General features: G+C 43.1%; 1 protein-coding gene across 10 annotated transcripts in view; it reads right to left on the bottom strand.

Annotated features, from left to right (window-relative positions):
- lrrc75a (leucine rich repeat containing 75A) overlaps window positions 1–18,971 on the bottom strand; it is a 49,387-nt gene that overhangs the window by 17,980 nt on the left and 12,436 nt on the right. For 2 of the 10 annotated variants that reach the window (XM_078956515.1, XM_078956519.1), the window contains exons 2-4: window positions 18,376–18,504; window positions 4,055–5,402; window positions 68–3,800 (exon numbers count right to left, since the gene is read on the bottom strand). In XM_078956515.1, the coding sequence (XP_078812641.1) occupies window positions 655–3,800; window positions 4,055–5,402; window positions 18,376–18,504 (4,623 nt within the window). In that variant the 3' untranslated portion in view covers window positions 68–654. Of the gene's footprint in view, window positions 1–67; window positions 3,801–4,054; window positions 5,403–18,375; window positions 18,505–18,971 lie in introns of those variants that run through there. The other 8 variants (XR_013659622.1, XM_078956516.1, XM_078956517.1 and 5 more) reach the window with 8 other exon arrangements.

The following is an 18,971-nucleotide window of genomic DNA, read 5'->3' as shown; positions in this document are numbered from 1 at the left end:
AGTGTCATGGCGTCGTAGACGTAGCAGACCCAGATGCTGAAACCCGGAAGAAAACTCACAGCAAGGATGACTTTAAATGGATTTATTTTACCAGAGGTAAATAAGTTTCTGAGGGGATGTGGACGTATTTCCTCCGTGGATTGAACTTGGTGTTTCCTTTGAGCTGATGCAGATGAAGGGGAGGGGGCGACACGAGGACGCGTCGAACTGTGGATCCAGAGGGAGCGAGGCTTGGGCGCTGAGGACAGCGGGACCGGCTTGAGGTAAGGCGTGGACGCCGAGGACGGCGGAAACCAGCTTGGAACGAGGCGTGGATGCCGAGGACGGCGGAAACCAGCTTGGAACGAGGCGTGGATGCCGAGGACGGCAGGACCAGCGTGGAGGGGAGGAACCAGCGTGACCAAGGTAGGAACCTGAAGGTGAGCACAAGACGTGGTAAGTATGGAGACAAGATAAACTTAGCTGAGACTAAGAGGCCAGGCATAAGCACCGGAGTGAGTATAACAAACTGGCGTAGAATTCTGGTGAGAGCTCCCTTATGAAGACCGGCAGGATGATGAGAAGATGACGATCAGCTGGTTCCAATCAGCAAGGTGGTGAGAGCTGTAGGAGGGGGGGAGGTGAACTGACAGGCACCGTGACAGTACCCCCCTCTCAACGACCGCCTCCAGGCGGTCCAGGACGGCGGTCAGGGTGGGCCCTGAAAAAGTCGTCCAGGAGGGAACGGTCCAGGATCATGGAGCGGGAGATCCAGGAGCGCTCCTCCGGACCGTAACCCTCCCAGTCCACCAAGTACTGGTGACCACGGCCCCGGCGGCGAATGTCCAGAATACGAGAGACCGTAAAGGCAGGCGCGCCGTCAATGAGCCGGGCGGGTGGTGGGGAAGCGGATGGCGGGCACAAGGAGCTTTCCTGAAAGGGCTTGATCTGGGAAACATGGAACGAGGGATGAATCTTTAAAGCAGCCGGGAGCCGTAGTTTAACACAGGAAGGATTGATGATTTCGTCAATGATGTAAGGACCAATGTAACGGGGTGCTAGCTTGCGTGAGGCGACCTGAAGGGGTATGTTCCTGGAGGAAAGCCAAACCTTTTGCCCAGGTTGGTAATTTGGGGCCGCTCTCCTACGACGGTTAGCCAGACGGCAGTTGCTCTCCCGAGTGCGCAGAAGGGCAGCTTTAGCTTGGCGCCAGATACGCTGGATACGTTGCAGATGATGCTGCACAGAGGGAACGGCCAAATCTAACTCCTGTGAGGGGAACAGCGGAGGTGAATAACCAAGGGATATTTCGAATGGAGATAAACCGGTGGCAGAGGAGGGATGGTTATTGTGAGCGTATTCAATCCATACTAGGAACTTGGACCAGGTGGAGGGATTCTGGGCAGCCAGGCAACGGAGGGCAGCTTCCAGCTCCTGATTAGCACGCTCCGCTTGGCCGTTAGACTGGGGGTGATAACCCGAGGAGAGGCTAACGGTAGCACCCAGGGCGGAGCAAAAGGTTCTCCAGACCTGGGACACAAATTGAGGTCCCCGGTCTGAAACTATGTCCTTGGGGATCCCGTGGTTTCTGAAAACCTGATGGACCAGGATGTCCGCCATTTCAGCGGCGGTGGGGAGTTTAGGTAATGGAATGAACTGAGCCGCTTTAGAGAAGCGATCAACGACTGTAAGGATGACAGTTTTGCCTTGTGACGGAGGCAACCCTGTGACGAAATCTAGGGCAATATGGGACCAAGGGCGAGTAGCGATGGGCAAAGGGTGAAGTAAACCAGCCGGAGGCAAATTGGAAGATTTGGATCTGGCGCAAATATCACAAGCGGCGATAAACTCCCTGACATCCCGTTCTAGGGTGGGCCAGAAAAACCTGCGCTTAATGAGACTGAGCGTTCTTTGGACACCCCCATGACAAGAAACACGAGAAGTGTGACCCCAAACCAGAACGTCCGAACGCAGAGAGGAAGGCACGTATAGAGTGTTAGCGGGGGGAGGAGGATGATCGGGTTCCTCATCCTGAGCCTGCAGGACCCGCGTTTCGATATCCCACGTGAGGTTACCGACCACGCAGGTGGGTGGAATAATGGGAGTGGCCTCCTCAAGGTCATGATTACTGTGGATGCGAGATAATGCATCGGGTTTGACGTTCCTACTTCCGGGTCGATAAGTAATGATGAATGAAAACCGATCAAAAAAGAGGCACCAGCGGGCCTGACGGGAGTTTAGGCGTTTGGCAGAACGGAGGTAAGCGAGATTTTTATGATCCGTCCAAACTATGAAAGGGTGCTCCGCCCCCTCGAGCCAATGACGCCATTCCTCCAGAGCTAACTTTATGGCAAGGAGTTCGCGGTTCCCAACGTCATAGTTCCGTTCCGCAGGTGACAGTTTACGTGAAAAGAAAGCGCAGGGTTTGAGTTTCCCTGAGGAAACCTCACGTTGGGAAAGGACGGCTCCCACTCCGGTATCGGAGGCGTCAACCTCTACGATAAACTGACGTTGGGGGTCAGGTTGGATCAGGATGGGAGCTGAGATAAACATCCCCTTGAGTTTATCGAAGGCGGCCTGGGCCTCTGGGCTCCAAACAAAAGGTGTATTAACAGACGTAAGTTGAGTGAGTGGGGCGGCGAGACTGCTGTAGTTGCGTATGAATCTACGGTAAAAATTGGCAAATCCGAGAAAACGTTGTAACTGTTTACGTGAATCGGGAGGTTCCCAGTTGGCGACAGCGGAAACCTTGGCTGGATCGGGGCGGATGTTGCCAGCCTCAATAATGAACCCAAGAAAAGACACGGTAGATACGTGAAAGTCGCACTTTTCAGCCTTTACAAAGAGTCGATTTTCAAGAAGACGCTCAAGGACCTGACGAACATGGTGGATGTGGAGATCGTGATTGGGTGAATAAATGAGAATATCGTCAAGATAGACGAAGACAAACCTATTAAGGAAGTCTCGGAGGACGTCATTAACTAGGTGTTGGAAGACTGCAGGGGCATTGGTGAGCCCAAAGGGCATCACCAGGTATTCAAAATGACCAAGGGGGGTGTTGAAAGCAGTCTTCCATTCGTCCCCCTCCTTCATACGGACTAGATGGTACGCATTACGGAGATCCAATTTAGTGAATACACGCGCTTCCTGAACGGTGTCCAAGGCGGAGCTGATGAGAGGCAAAGAATATTTATTCTTGACTGTGATCTGGTTTAATTCTCGGTAGTCGATGCATGGCCGAAGGGTCTTATCTTTCTTTTGGACAAAGAAAAAACCTGCACCAACGGGGGACGAAGAAGGACGAATGTGACCCGAGGAAAGAGATTCATGGATGTACTTTTCCATGGAGAGTTTTTCAGGACCTGACAGATTGAATAATCGACCCTTGGGGAGAGTGGCCCCGTTTAATAGCTCGATGGAGCAATCATAAGGTCGGTGCGGAGGTAGAGCTCCTGCCTTGCTTTTACTGAAAACAGTCCTGAGATCATGATAACATGAGGGTACCTTGGAGAGGTCAATATCATCAGGTGCTGGCTCCAGATTGGGAGAAACTGATGGTACTGCGGAGCGGAGGCAGTTGGCAAGGCAATGGGTGCTCCAGTTAGTTATGTGAAGATTCACCCAATCGAACTGGGGATTGTGACTGCGGAGCCATGGGAAGCCTAAGATAACAGGAGATTGAAGCGTTTGAGTAATATAGAATTGCATGACTTCATGATGGTTACCAGAGGTGACAAGTTGCACGGGTCTGGTGCGGTGAGTGATTCGAGTGAGCAGCTGACCACCTAGTCCAGCTGCCTTGACAGGATGATCCAGCGGTTCTGTGGGGAGATTGAGTTTGGACACTAAGTGACTGTCAATAAAACTTTGTTCAGCTCCGGAGTCTATGAGGGCTTGGCATACATGAACATGAGACTGGTGACATAGCTTGACAGGTAAATAAAGAAAGTTATTTTCCTGAATAACAGTGGAGGAACCCTCCCGCGGCCTGTCTTCTAGCGGGGGGCTTTGGAGTTTAAACGTAAGGAGCACTGCTGCACATGGTGCCCAGAATGTCCACAATAGAAACAGGTACCTTCTACCTGGCGTCTGCGGCGTTCCTCCGGTGTGAGTTTAGAATGTCCGATCTGCATGGGTTCCTCAGAGGAGCAGGTGACGTGTTCACGAGAGATGGAAGGAGATTCTGGCATGGGGGTTTTAGACACAGGGTTATTTACAGTTTTCCTCTCAGTATGTGCTCTTTCTACCTGACGCTCGCGGAGTCGTACGTCAGAGCGAAGAGCTGCAGTAACGAGCTCCTCGAACGTTCTGGCTTCAGACTGAGAACAGAGATGGTCTTTGATCTGGTTGTTAAGTGATCGATAGAAAACCCCTTTTAGGGCAACGTCCGGCCATCCAGCTTCCACAGCTAGTATTCGAAAGTCAATTAAATGTTCACTTACAGATCGGCTGCGTTGCCTTAATCCTAGAAGGTGGCGCGTCGCCTCCTCAGTCTTGCGGGGTTGATCAAAGACCAGCTGAAATTCACCTAAGAAACGCTCGAAAGAAATCTGAGAAATGGGGTTAGCAGTTAGAAAGGCCTGAGCCCATTTGAGCGCTTTGCCTCTGAGGGAGTTAACTATGAGGGTGATCTTGCTGTGGTCAGCTTGGTAATATCGCGGAGCCTGCTGAAAAATAAGTCTGCATTGAAGAAGGAAACCCCCACATGATTCAACGTCCCCCTGAAAAAACTCCGGTTGAAGCCGGAAATTTTCAGGAATCCCAGAGGCAGCGGATATGTCCAAGCTCCCGGCTGTAGGGGCTGCAATGTTGGTATTAGAATTAGCTGGATATTGTCCGATCGAATTCATCTGGGCTTGAGAAATTATTCTCAGGCGACGAGAAAGGTCCTCCTGAATAGCGGTGACCCGGGTGATGGTACTGTAAAGGAGGTCCAGAAACAGTCCGTGCTGGATGACGGTCTGACGTAGATCTTCCGGGTCAGCTGGGTCTGGGTATTGGCCAGTTTGTTCTGTCATGGCGTCGTAGACGTAGCAGACCCAGATGCTGAAACCCGGAAGAAAACTCACAGCAAGGATGACTTTAAATGGATTTATTTTACCAGAGGTAAATAAGTTTCTGAGGGGATGTGGACGTATTTCCTCCGTGGATTGAACTTGGTGTTTCCTTTGAGCTGATGCAGATGAAGGGGAGGGGGCGACACGAGGACGCGTCGAACTGTGGATCCAGAGGGAGCGAGGCTTGGGCGCTGAGGACAGCGGGACCGGCTTGAGGTAAGGCGTGGACGCCGAGGACGGCGGAAACCAGCTTGGAACGAGGCGTGGATGCCGAGGACGGCGGAAACCAGCTTGGAACGAGGCGTGGATGCCGAGGACGGCAGGACCAGCGTGGAGGGGAGGAACCAGCGTGACCAAGGTAGGAACCTGAAGGTGAGCACAAGACGTGGTAAGTATGGAGACAAGATAAACTTAGCTGAGACTAAGAGGCCAGGCATAAGCACCGGAGTGAGTATAACAAACTGGCGTAGAATTCTGGTGAGAGCTCCCTTATGAAGACCGGCAGGATGATGAGAAGATGACGATCAGCTGGTTCCAATCAGCAAGGTGGTGAGAGCTGTAGGAGGGGGGGAGGTGAACTGACAGGCACCGTGACACTGAGCTTCTGTTAAACCGATTGACTCTATATGAGAACTGAAATGAGCGAGCCCTCCCCCTAGCGTTCCAAACAGGAAGTACCCATTGGCTCCAAGATGCCAAAATCCATAGACTTCTACAGAGAAATAGACAGCTATGACTCTGTCATTCTGTTTGTCTGAATAACCATTCTTGCTCTGATACCTTTTTTATAACATGCTCTTGATAATCCTCATTTTGATACTTATATGTAGTTCAAGTTATTCAATTCATACAATGACCAATAAGATGCCTAAATAAAAGTAGGTGGAGCCTGCTGGCTCGCATATCTAATGTTCAAAACGTTTGACAGAAAGAGTTGCCCACTTTCAAGTGGTAGGGGTGTGGCCTTCCAACAAGCTCACTCCAAATTGGTGAGAGTGGTTACCATAGAGACTAAGATCGATTCGGACCAATCAATGGTTGTAACTATGAGCTAAAGTCTGACAGATATTGAACTTTTGTCATGTAGAATAATTTCCACCTGGCTAAGTGAAGATTTGCAGACAGATGTTGGGATTTTACAAAAAAAATTTGATACAGCATGTGTTTACAAAGAGTCATTTAGCTTTTAAACAAACTAACTCACCACACCACTATCTATGAATTACACAAACTCACTCATAAAGCCTAAATGTCTCTTTTTCTTCTTCACCATCAGCATCTTTCTTGTGGTTTTGTCTTTTTGCTTATTGCCCATTTTCTCTGATTCTCAGTTCTCCTGCATTATTGATGGGGAGCACATTTACAGGTTTGTAACAACCCCTGGGGAACTGAAGACCTCTACTCTATCTTTCTTTTTTGCTCCTCTGTTTTGCGATGGACATAGTCTGTGCAGCACAAACAGTCACCCCCCGTCACATTTTTCTCAGCTTGCTCTGCTAAATGAGTCCTCACTCTGCCTCCGTTCTGCATGAACAGTCTGGATAATTCAATCTTCCCGTCCTCGTCTCTGCGGTCAGGAGTGCAGGAAAACGCCAACCTGGCTGGAGACCACGACTTCACCTCACAGAGGACTCACGTTCTGTTTGAGAATGTCTAAAACAATGAAAGCCTCAAAACACAGACCCGGATGATGCTTTAAAAATAACCATAACAAGTATCCCTGCTTTCCATATTTTATGCAAAATGAAGGTTTTGTTTTTTAGCATTAGTACATGCAAAATGCATGGAGGCGTAGGGGTTTGTGCTCTTGCCTCACAGCGGGAAGGTCCTGGTTTGATTTTCTTTGTGGAGTTTGTGTCATGGATCAGCTGGCAGCTGCACCCTCCTCCTCCCCCTTCTGTGTGTTCACCTGTTTCTCTCAGCTGTTTTCAGTTTCCTGATTATGTGGTTTGTTATTTAAGTTTCTGTCCTTGTTGTTTTCAGTGTCGCAGAGTCCTGTTTGTTTGTACAACTGGATGTTTGACTTCTTTGAGATTTCGAGTAAATCTGTGACAGTCTACTTGAGTTCGAGTTTGAGGTCTTCCTTCCTGCGTTTGGGTTCCTTCGGTCACGAGTCGTAACAGTTTGCATGTGTGGGGTTTGTCCCCCCACAGTCCAAAACATGCTTCATAGGTTCATTGAAGATTCTAGATTCTCTTTGGATGTGTGTGTTCCTGCAACAGACTGGCGACCTGTTCTGGGTAAAGTTAATTTAAAAAAACAACTTAATTTTCCACCCTGCAGACTGGACATCTTAAAATCCTAAGGCTAGAAGGTTAAAATCTGTCACGAATCCAGTTTTAAAACCAATCCAGAGCCTTCAGATTAGATGAGATTACGAGATGCATATATATTATTTATGAGCGTGCTGAAGTCCTGGCATTCTGTCTATGAACATATGTAGAAGTGGGCAGTAACTTTGTGGTGCCTGCTGCTTTTTGCACTGAAAAACTGCAAAGCAAGGCAGCAATTTTCACTCATGTCAGGAAAATAATTTCTGTCCACAGAGCTCAGGAGGTTCTGCTTGTTGTTTCTCAAAAAGACTGTCGTTTTTCAGTAATACCTGTTTTTATCTGTGCGGAGCAGCAGTTCCAGCTGTGGTTTCATGTTTTTAATGCTCTTTTCTTCTGGCGAATGAACTAAGGAAGACAAATGTGTGGTTAGCTGTTAATGTGAGGAAAGTTTCCAGTCTCTGGATAATTCTTAAGAAATAAAATAGGGATCTGATTGAGCCGAATCTGTTTCTGCAGTCAGATTAAGCAGACAAGTTCAAAATATGAATTTAACCGAGAACCCAGATTGGTATAAAACAAGTGGAAATGACGGATAAACAGCAGAAGCTGGCTAAGAAATGAAGGTAACGATTTAGGAAAAACCAACAGCACCAACAGTCCAGTGATAAAAACAACAAAACCTCATGATAAACCTAATGAGCCAAACCCTGTTGACTGTAAACTCACTTATTGGAACAATTATAGTCTAAGCGCTCATAATTACTATTTTTTAATATTGTGCATCCTTTTGGGAGGGTTGGGATGAGCCAAAGTCGAACATAAAAGTGGGATCTTTCAGCAAAGCTCTGAGATGCACGTTTTTCTGCTTGATCCTTTTCAGGCTGTTTTGTCTGAAAGGAGAAGTGTTGGATGAGAATGATGGTTTCCAAAATAAAAGACTAGATTGACCTTAGCCAATTACCTTCAGGTGTAAAATGACAACAGAAAGCTTTTCCCCAGATAAGCCAAACATGAGGCTCCATCAGGACTCGTGACAAAGACCTATTGGTCTGAAACATATCAGATGAAACTGGGATCTTCAGTGTCTCCCAGCTCCAGCATTCAGGAATCGGGTCTATCTCAGGTTTTATCAAGCCCTGCAGAAACCTGCCAAAGCCAACATCAGCTGTGTTTTGGAACTGGACTTGATGGGTTGATGGGCTGGGTTGGAGGAGAGGCCTCACCATGGAGGCTGGAGATCAGAATAGCACCTGCCCTTACTTCAGGCATGATTAAAATGATCTGCAGCTGCAGAAATGGAGTTTGGTGAGTTGGTGAGGGATTAACTGGATTATGTCCTCATCTGCCTCCTGAATGTTGGGAATATGCTTAGGTTTGTTTGGTGGAATGAGATTTTCACAAGATGATTGGTCCAAACCTTTGTTTACATGTTTCCTAATAAACAACAATAACAAGTGAAATATTGAAATCAAAAACAGTCTTTACAATACATTGATTATGTTTGGTAATCATGCAGCAACACAAGATGTTTGAAGTTTGTAACCATTGCATGGACAGAAGTTTGTGGTGTTCCCTCACTATATCATGCTACATCCTTCTTTCACTGTCTTTTTTGCAAAAAATTTTATTTATTTTTTCAACCCATTGTGTTCTGCGTCCTGATTGGCTGTTGACCTTGTCAATCTGTTTCCTCCATGCCATCAGTTTGCCAAATCTACATAAATCTTTTTCATTCCATACTACTGGACTTATTTTTCAATGAAGGTCTGAACGTTGAGAGTTTAAACAAAAGTAAAAATTGTAAAAATGTTCATGCCTGTGAGAAAAGTGTATCAAGTGTGTATTGAAGAGTTTAACACCCTTAAAACATTGATAATTTTATTTTGCGATTTCACCTATTACCCCGCGGTAAACAAGGGAACACTGATTACTATCAACACTTCAATTAAGTTTTGCTTTAGTAGGATTTCCCGAACAGTATGACTGTAAATCCTCAGAGATGCTTCATCCATCTTCAGTTAAAAGTCAGATTTGGGTTTTTTATGGTGTCCTCCTTGAACTGATGGACATCATAGAGCTTCCAGCTGTTTCTACATAAGACCGTCTATTCCTCGCTGGTTATCAGCTCATCTTAGTCCTCACAGACAGGGATTGTCGGAGTGACCTTTTGTTACTAAGCAACAGAAATATGTCTATATTCCCCCAAAGCTATATATCATCGTTTTCCGTTCCAAAATAATCAAAGCTTCATTTAGAATGCAGCAGACTAATCAATGCAAAGCGTTAGGAAACAGCTATTTTTAAGGAGATCATGCAAACATCTAAATCTAAAATCAAAGGACACGCCCCCTTTTGAACCGCTGCTCTTGTCTATGAGATGTTAGGGGGGGTATTTTATATGAATTTACCTGTCAGAGGCAACAATGTAAACGTGTGCAGGCCCAAGGTTACATTTGGGAGTGGGTTTCTGTTCAAAACCGAAATCCAATGCAGCAGAGATGCAGCAGCGTCTTGTCATCTCCTAGAAATGTATTCTGCCTTCGCAGATGTTAACAGCTTATGCACTAACAGTCATGCCCCCTCTTTGATCTAAAACAGTCAAACTTTATGAATCCAGTTACAAACGGAAAATGAACATATATAGAGAAAAATCCGGCAACGGTGAAGTAAGGAAACAAAATCACAGGGATCTGTCCACACCAGAGCCATCATGATCACAGAGAGCGTGACCCCAAGATCATAGTGGGCCTGGGGTCCTGACCCCCAGACAAGGACAGTCTACATAAAAATACAAGCCCCATATCCCTGTGCATCCCTGTCCACGTCATCCTCTGCACTTTGATCAACAGAAGTTAGGAGCATTCATTCACTTGAGGAAGATGAAGGTCAGACCAAAGACGCATCCAACTGATTATAACCTCTTCAAAATGACCTTCATTTAAATCCACTTTGCTCTTTATTTGATAGACAGGAGGTCCTTTGATTCATTCATTATTCTATAACCTGAATAATGAAGAAAGCTGCTCTCAATGGAAACTGTTTCTCCTGCACTGAGGATTTATAAATATGTCTTAGAATCAGCAAAGCACTGGTTTAAGATAGAAATAACTAAATGTTTCTTTGTTAACTGATCTGTTGAGTTTGTTTCAATTATTACATTAGAACTGATTGTTTCAAACCATCTATTTCTGATCAAACACATCAATTTAATTTTATTTGTATAGCCCAAATTCACAACATCAGTCGTCTCGATGGGCTTCGTACCGACCCTTCTTCCCTCTTTTGTAGTACGTCTCATCCAAAGATGTTTTCTCCTGATCCACCAAGGGTTGCTGTTTTTCTTCTCCTTTATAAAGCCAAAGGCTGTCAGCGTCCTCCTCACTGACTCTGCAGGAAACCCTGACATCAGGGAGACCTCCTTTCCCCCTGAAGTTTTGCTGCAAGTCCTGATGTTCCCATCCTTCTCCCTCATGGGACTGTGGCTTCACTGTCCTCCTGGGCCTCTTCAGACTGCAGTACCACATCCGGCCTCAGAGTTGTTCGGGGAGCTTTAATCTCTCCTCAAATCGACCATCCTCTCCCATTCGAATAATGTGGACCAGAGAGCATCCTCTCAGTGTTTTGTAATCCTCTGGCATTGAGATGGCTGAGCATCAGCGGCGTTATCTTAAGTCATGCTATTTCTAAAAGCACATTTAGTGAGACAGCTCCACCCCTAGCCTCCTTTTCCACCTCTTAAAGCATTTACACAACAACCGTAACACTGTTAAGAGCAAAAACAATAGAAGTTTCAAACCCTGGCGCTGTAAAAATGTGTGAAGACTGGAAATAAAGTAAAGCTAAAACAAAGGTTAGTAGGTTAAAAAAAAAGGTTCCTTGAGATGGAACTCACTAAACCTGCACTACCTGCATGGGTGAACAACAACACAGTTTAGACTTTATGGGTTTAAAAAGAAAGAAAAATTCTTATTTTGCTTTTTGTTTTTCTTTATGTTCTTTAAGCTGAGCTGTTCCATTGGAGTTTTGTGTTACTGTCAAACCAGATAACTGTTTATTCACTCACACAAACACATCAGTCACATCCTGAGTGACAGTTCACAGTGAAGGAAGAAATGCTTCCAGTGTTTTATAGGTATTTTTCATGGATAGGATTTCAGCGCTCAGTAAACCTTTCAACTCACTATTGAGATCCAGAATAATGCGATTTAACCAACAAATTCTGATTAATCTATTGATGTGGCTGAAATGCTCCAGTGTCTTTATCCCTTTATGAAATGAGTGAATAATCCTGCAGCACTCTTGCAGAGTTCATGAACAAAATGAGAATCAACTCTCTGTTTTCCAGACTCAGTTATCAACAGAAGGATCTCTGAAACTGAACATTAAAAACAGAATCTTCACATGTTAGAAAAAATGTTACACAACACGGCAGGTCGATGAGCAAAAACAAAGTGCAGCCACACAATGACAGCAAGAGTGTATGAACAGACAGACACAGCAGGAAGAGAAGGAATGTGTGGGACGATGCATCATGTGCTGTTTCTGGAATGAGGAGCCCAGCAGACAGAGGAGGTGTTGTGTGAGCTGTGGCCATTTTTGGTAGAAACTTCTCTGTAGGAACCTGTTAACTTGATTAGTAGTTTTCTTGATCACATCATGCCTGAAATCTGAACTCTAACCTTAAGATGCATAAGAAGTGTATAGTTGTTATAGTAATTTGGCAACATTGACTTAATTCATGTGAACAAGATGTTTGCCTGAAAAATTGATTTTGAAGCAACCGTAAAGCTTTTAGCGTCATCGCTACATAGAATTTATTATTATTTTGATTTTTATTATTTATTTTGAAGAACTCTACTGGTGGTTAGTGGGAAAATAACAAATACACAAACCAATATTAAAAATGTTTTAGAATCACATATAAGTGGAGTATAAGTCACACCCCTTGCAAAAAAAAAAAAAACCTGCAACTTGTACTGGTATCATGGTCTCCACCTTCAAAACATTAGTTTTTGGGTTCAGACAATCTTGGATTTCAGGAGGGAGAGGTCACTGATAGAAACCCTGATAGAAACCAAAGCATAACAGATGGTTTCTGTATTTTAGGCGTCTTCTTTATAACCTGCATACGAACCACTGACTGTACCCGAGAACTGGAGTGAGTTAGTGTGACGTCATCCATAGAACGTGGCTTACTTCCGGCTCCCACCAAATGAAGTCAATTCTGTTGCAGCCATGTTGGAGTCAGACATCATCAATAAGCCGTGCCTGATCCGATCTGAGTCCATCACCCCTACCACTTGAAAGCAGGCTACACCAAATCTATCAATCAAACGTTTAAATAGTTGTACAGTAGGGGCAGGCGGGCTCCACCTACTATTATTAACTATTATTAGTCCAGGTCTCACTTATAGCCAATTGTGTGAAGTATATTTTCAAAACCCCTGGTTTATGAGGCACTCCCTTTGCTTTACATTCCTCATGCTTCTATAGAAAATCCCTGTCAATCCCAATCTGCAGGCTCAGCATTAGGATTAGTATGGAGGATCTCACATCTTCTTACTTTAGAATCCTGATCTCCAGGTCCCTTTTTAAACCGACTTAAACTCAAACATGGAGGAATTCGTGTTTACTTCTGCATGTCATCATTATTAATAATTGGTTGAATGCTGTAAAGCATTCAACCCTTTGTTTTCCTGTTTCTCTTTATTTATTCTTCCACCTATCTTCCGCCGTTTTTCGGCACTTAACTCCTTCTACAATTTTTAACCTATTTTTACCATTCAACTTTTAAAATTTTCAGCTCCTTCATCTTATTAATGCTATGACTTTTGGTACTTCTAATCCTTGTACTTTTTAAGATATTCCAGGTTTTCCGGGAATTTTTGCTCCATTGAAATACATGGAGAATTTTTCGTTCAGAAGTTCACAGTTAAACTCCTTCTACAATTTTTCACCTATTTTAACCGTTCGACTATGAAAATGTTCAGCTCTTTCATCTTATTCAAGCTATGACATTTTGGTCCTTCAAATCCCTGAACTTTTCCATTTATTCCCGGATATTCCTGAATTTTCCAATCTTTTTGCTCCATTGGCCACACCTTTGCTTCTTTAAACAATTGTAACTTTAACATTCTTTTGGCTAGAGACACCGTTCAAATATTGAAATGTTCACAAGGTTTTGGACTTCAACATAAGGTTTAAAATTATTATGGGATGGCAACACCACCTACAGCTTGGCGGCCATTTTGTGCCAAAATGTGAGGCAATTTTAAACTTCTTCAAACTTTCACCTATTTTTACCATTCTACTATTACAATGTTCAACCCTTTCATCTTATTCCTTTCAGCTATGACTTTTGGTCCTTCAAATCCTTGAACTTTTCCAGATATTCCCGGATATTCCCAGATTTTCCAATCCTTTTGCTCCATTGGCCACACCTTTGCTTCTTTAAACAATTGTAACTTTAACATTCTTTTGGCTAGAGACACCGTTCAAATATTGAAATTTTCACAAGGTTTTGGACTTCAACATAAGGTTTAAAAATTATTATGGGATGGCAACACCACCTACAGTTTGGCGGCCATTTTGTGCCAAAATGTGAGGCAATTTTAAACTTCTTCAAACTTTCACCTATTTTTACCATTCTACTATTACAATGTTCAAACCTTTCATCTTATTCCTTTCAGCTATGACTTTTGTCCTTCAAATCTTTGAACTTTTCCAGATATTCCTGGATATTCCCAGATTTTCCAATGTTTTTGCTCCATTGGCCACACCTTTGCTTCTTTAAACAATTGTAACTTTAACATTCTTTTGGCTAGAGACACTGTTCAAATATTGAAATGTTCACAAGGTTTTGGACTTCAACATAAAGTTCAAAATTATTATGGGATGGCAACACCACCTACAGTTTGGCGGCCATTTTGTGCCAAAATGTGAGGCAATTTTAAACTTCTTCAAACTTTCATGTATTTTAATCCTTCTACTATTACAATGTTCAACCCTTTCAGCTTATTCCTTTCAGCTACAACTTTTAGTCTTTCAAATCTTTGAACTTTTCAAGATATTCCAAGATTTTCCAGGATTTTCCAAGATTTTTGCTTCATTTAAATACATGGAGAATCCTTGAAAACCTTTGTTGCTTTCAAGCATTATAACTTGCTTTCAGCTAGAGGCACCGTTCAAACATTGAAATGCTCACAAGGCTTTGGACTTCAACATACGTTATGAAATTATTATGGGATGGCAACACAACCTACTGTTTGCTGGGCATTTTTTGACAAAATCTGAAGCAAATATTGCAATAAACTTCATCCATGGGTGGAACTGAACATATTGAAATTCACTGGATCTGGACATATAAGGAATGTGGGCGTGGTTCACAAACAAACTTCGTTGCTAAGGACGTCCAAAGGTTTACTTTTTCCGATTTGTCTGAAACTGACGTCGTTTTTTCGTTATCCCCAGGCGACCGAAACATAAAATGGTTGCTATGGAGATAAAATCAATAGGAAAGCCGCCATTTTGGAAAAAGTGGATTTTCTGTCAACTTAGAACATGTAGCTTTTACCAATATGATACTCTCAAACCTTGTGGTTTTTTTTGAGTCAGTTGATGATGCTGATGCTAGCACTTTTAGCCATTTTAGCATCATCTTCAAATTTTCAACAGGACATCCATTTTTTCAACAATTTCAGCTTTCATGCTTAACTCCGTCTACAAATTTTGACTTGTTTTGGTCATTCTACTTTTTCAATGTTCACCTTTGACTTTTGGTCGTTTACCTTTTCAAAATATTCCAGGATTTTCCAAGACAGTTCAGCCATTTTTTCAACAATTTCAGCTTTCATGCTTAACTCCTTCTACAATGTTTGACCTATTTTAAACATTCTACTTTTACAATGTTCAGCTTCTTCATCATATTTCTGCTTTCATTTAGCAATACAGCATTCAACCCTGCATTTTCTTCTGGAAATGCAGCTCCTTCTAGTTATCATTATCATTCTAGCCCCCTGCCTTGTTCTGAAGACATATTAGCTGTCTGTGTATTCATTATTTTTAAATCTTTTTGTATTAAAGAAATCCTCTTTTTTGGTTTTTATCCTCACAGACAAACGTTTAAACGATCATTTGTCTGATCTCAGCTTCAGTCCAGTTTATCACAGATTACAGAGGAAGTGCCTCTTTAACACTAAATCCAGGAAATGCACGGGAGATTGAACAGGAAACAGAAGGATAGAAATGAATTTCTGCATTCATTGGGTTTAACATATCAGTGCATTTCCTGCCGCTTTCACAGTAAAAGCATAACTTAGACAGAAAAGTGCCAGAACTGCAGTAAAATGTAAAGCCTGAAGGACCAGTGTCTGCCTTTGAGTTTAATGAAACTGTACAATCAGAGGAGAACCTGTGCCTGCAGCTGTAATGAGCTTCAAACTTCTCTAAAGAAGAAAGCACATGGCAGAGATTCACACGAGGTGTTATCTTTATGCAGACACACGGTACCCGTGGGGCTTGTGCATCTGTTCCCCGCCTTCCTGCCAGCGTGGGAGCATTTTCCTGCCATGATCATCGTACCATTGTCTTCCTAAGCATTTATCAATTCAGATCTCCTGTACAGGGCAGACAGAAGTGAGCTCAAAAGTGACTGCACCTATGAACAGCAACACATTTACAGGTAATGAGGTAACACACATTTTGGTCCGAGTTAAAAGACCTCAGATCTGTTTGTAGTGAAGGTCACCAGCATGACACCATCATGGATCCTGCAGCACAGCCGAGGAAAAGCCGCTCAGAGAAGCTTTGACCAGAAACTGCCGACAGCAATGATTCACACAAATATTTACATTTTGTCTAAAACTGATGCAGAAGTTCTTATGGATGCTTTAAGAAAGCAGTTCCTGCAGAAACATTGCTGCTGCTTCCATCTTTCACGTCTGGTTGTGTCTGAAACCACTAAAATAATTATAGTAATGTGTTTTAAACATCAATCTTTCTGATCTACAGAGAACATGATTTGTTTACCTCCATCTTATTACCTCCAAAATGTTAGAAAAGGTGCTAAACAACTTCCAATTTCCCCTTTGGAAATTTATAAAAAGTACATTTGAATTTATTTTGACTGTATCTAGATAGAAAATGAACATCATACAGGAGATCTACATCAGAACCTCTTGATCAACATCTGGCCCGTCACCTTAACACCCCCAGACAACAACTGATTGATCAGGTGCAGAAAAAGGGGAACATTAATGAAAAAGTTGTTTTTTTAATGAAAAAATAAAAAACCACTAAAGACATATAGATGCTATATTTGAAGTAGCAGGAATCTGTGATCGGATCTGATCTCTGTCACCGTTATCTGTTCACATAAAAAGATAAACCACATCTTTATTGAAACATATTTTTGATGTTGAGATCACTAAATGTCTTAAAAAGATGGTCTCAAATTCATTTTTACTAGATTTTAAAGTCATAAATAACAGAAACCTGGATTCTTATTTCAGCCTCCAACAAACAGACAGATTTATCCTTTCAGAGAAATGAGCCATGACTTTAGAAGCTGTCAGGGTCTTTGAGAACTGAAAGCTTCCAGAAAACACCAGACAGCAAAACTGCGGTTCAGTTTCAGTTTGACCTTCGCATAGTCGCAATATTTTCAGGATCTCATCACCATGAAAAGTCTTTCACTCACTAAAACGTGTGCTAAAAAGCAAAGTACTTTGACATCAAAATATTCCTTTATACTCTTTATTGAATTTATTCATCTTTAAAATTAATCTTTTTTCTCAGGAACCTCATCAGTTTAAAAGGTAAAATGTGGGCGGGGCTGAGAGAGAAATGTAATGAACGTAAGTCACGAGCTCAGCAATTACTATAATCAACTTTCATCTCAGAGAGTCATTATATTTGTGCAGGAAGAGCTACATCATGCTGACGTTTCTATGTTATATAACCAGAGTATTTCTGCTTCGTATGTATTTTTATGGCAGATGAATGAAAGTCATTTCTGCTCATTTGCCTCTGGTACTGGCGCATCAGAGAATGCTCTGAAATTAACCAGCAGGCTTTTAATTTTGATCCACACTCCTTCCTCTTTGCATAATTCATCCAGGATGATGGCTGTTGCTCTGCCCCCCCCCCCCCCCCCCCCCCCATGACATGGGTGAACAAACACAAAGCTGAATTTCCTCAAGGACACGCACGGCTACAAAAACATTTACAGCTCCTCTATAACCCCATAGTGTCAGAAGAAATGAGTCAGGAAGTCTTCTAATAGAAGCAGCACAGAGACCTACATCAGTGTGTGCGTGTGTAAACAAGCATGTGTCTGAGTGTGCTTGTGTGTTGATGTTGATGCGAGTGTGTTTATAGGCGTGTATGTGTCCGTGACTGTGTATAAGGGCACTTGTGAGGACGAAAGTGTTTGTGTGTGCACGTGTGAGTGTGCATGTCTGTGCTTGTGTGCATCCATGTGTTTGTGTGTCTGTGTGCAGGTCTGAGCGTGCACGTGTTTGCGTGTCCACCCGTAAGTGTACATTTGTTTGTGTGTTGGCATGCATATGTCTGTGTGTGCATCTCTGTGTGTTTATGTTGGTGTGCGTGTGTCCGAGTGTGCATTTGTCTGTGAGTGTGTGCATGTTTGTCTGTGTTTGTCTTTGTGTGTGCTTGCTTGTTTGTGTTGCTGTGTGCGTGTCTATGAGCGTTTCTGTCTGTGTGTGCATGCGTTATTGTGCAGGTGTTTGCGTGTTTGTGTGCGTGTGTTTGTGGCTGTGTGCACATGTGAGTGCGCATGTGTCTGTCTTTGCATGTCTGTGTATGTGTTATTTTGTGTGTTTGCGCACCAAGGTGTGTACAGTAATCTGTCATACTTCTTGCAGATCATTGATGTCTAGAACATTATTTGTAGAAAGTTATAGAAAGTTCTGCGTTCTACGTTAGCCTCTGGTTGTTTTCAGGTTTGTTTCATGGGTTTGGGGATACATTTTGTTCAGATTGTGGTTAACGTCCAGCTTTGCCCGTGGGATGTGTCGCTGCAGGAACAGTACAGAGCGGCGTCTTACTGTCTTGGGGCAGTGGACGTATTTGGCCAGGCTGATGATCAGGTCATGAGTGATGGGATCAACCAGGTTTCTGAAGCTGGCGTAGCGATACAACACGTCGTCCAGTGAAGTCGACTCCATGCCCAAATCCTGCACAGACAGAAAGATGATTAAATAAAAAAGGAACATCCAGAAGTTCAGCATTCAGGTGTCCTCACTATGTACAATTTAAAAGAAATATAACATCGAATATCTACACAATCATACACTGATTTATTTATTGATTGGTCTATTTCATTCTATTTTAGCAAGAAACAAAGGAAAAACACAAAAACAAAAAATACATAGATAAATCAAATACGTTTAACATTTTAAGTAAGTTAGTAAGTAAGTTCATAAGTTGATTCAGAGAGAAGGTATTAAGTCATTGTACCACGAGTCAAAAATTCAGCACAGGTTGGAAACAATTTTAAGTGAATAGTGGGAACGATAATAATGGATTACTAAGAGAAGCTCACGTTGTTCAGCTTTACAGCAGCAGCAACAACCTACAATGTCATCTTAGAGGTAACAGTCTGTCACTGAAAGGAGCTGATTGGCGATGACATCCCATCATT

This window comes from Oryzias latipes, chromosome 13 (assembly GCF_053564925.1).
Source record: "Oryzias latipes strain Hd-rR chromosome 13, Olatipes_Hd-rR_3.1".
Classification (NCBI taxonomy): domain Eukaryota; kingdom Metazoa; phylum Chordata; class Actinopteri; order Beloniformes; family Adrianichthyidae; genus Oryzias; species Oryzias latipes.
This window is presented reverse-complemented; position numbering and strand designations above follow the sequence as displayed.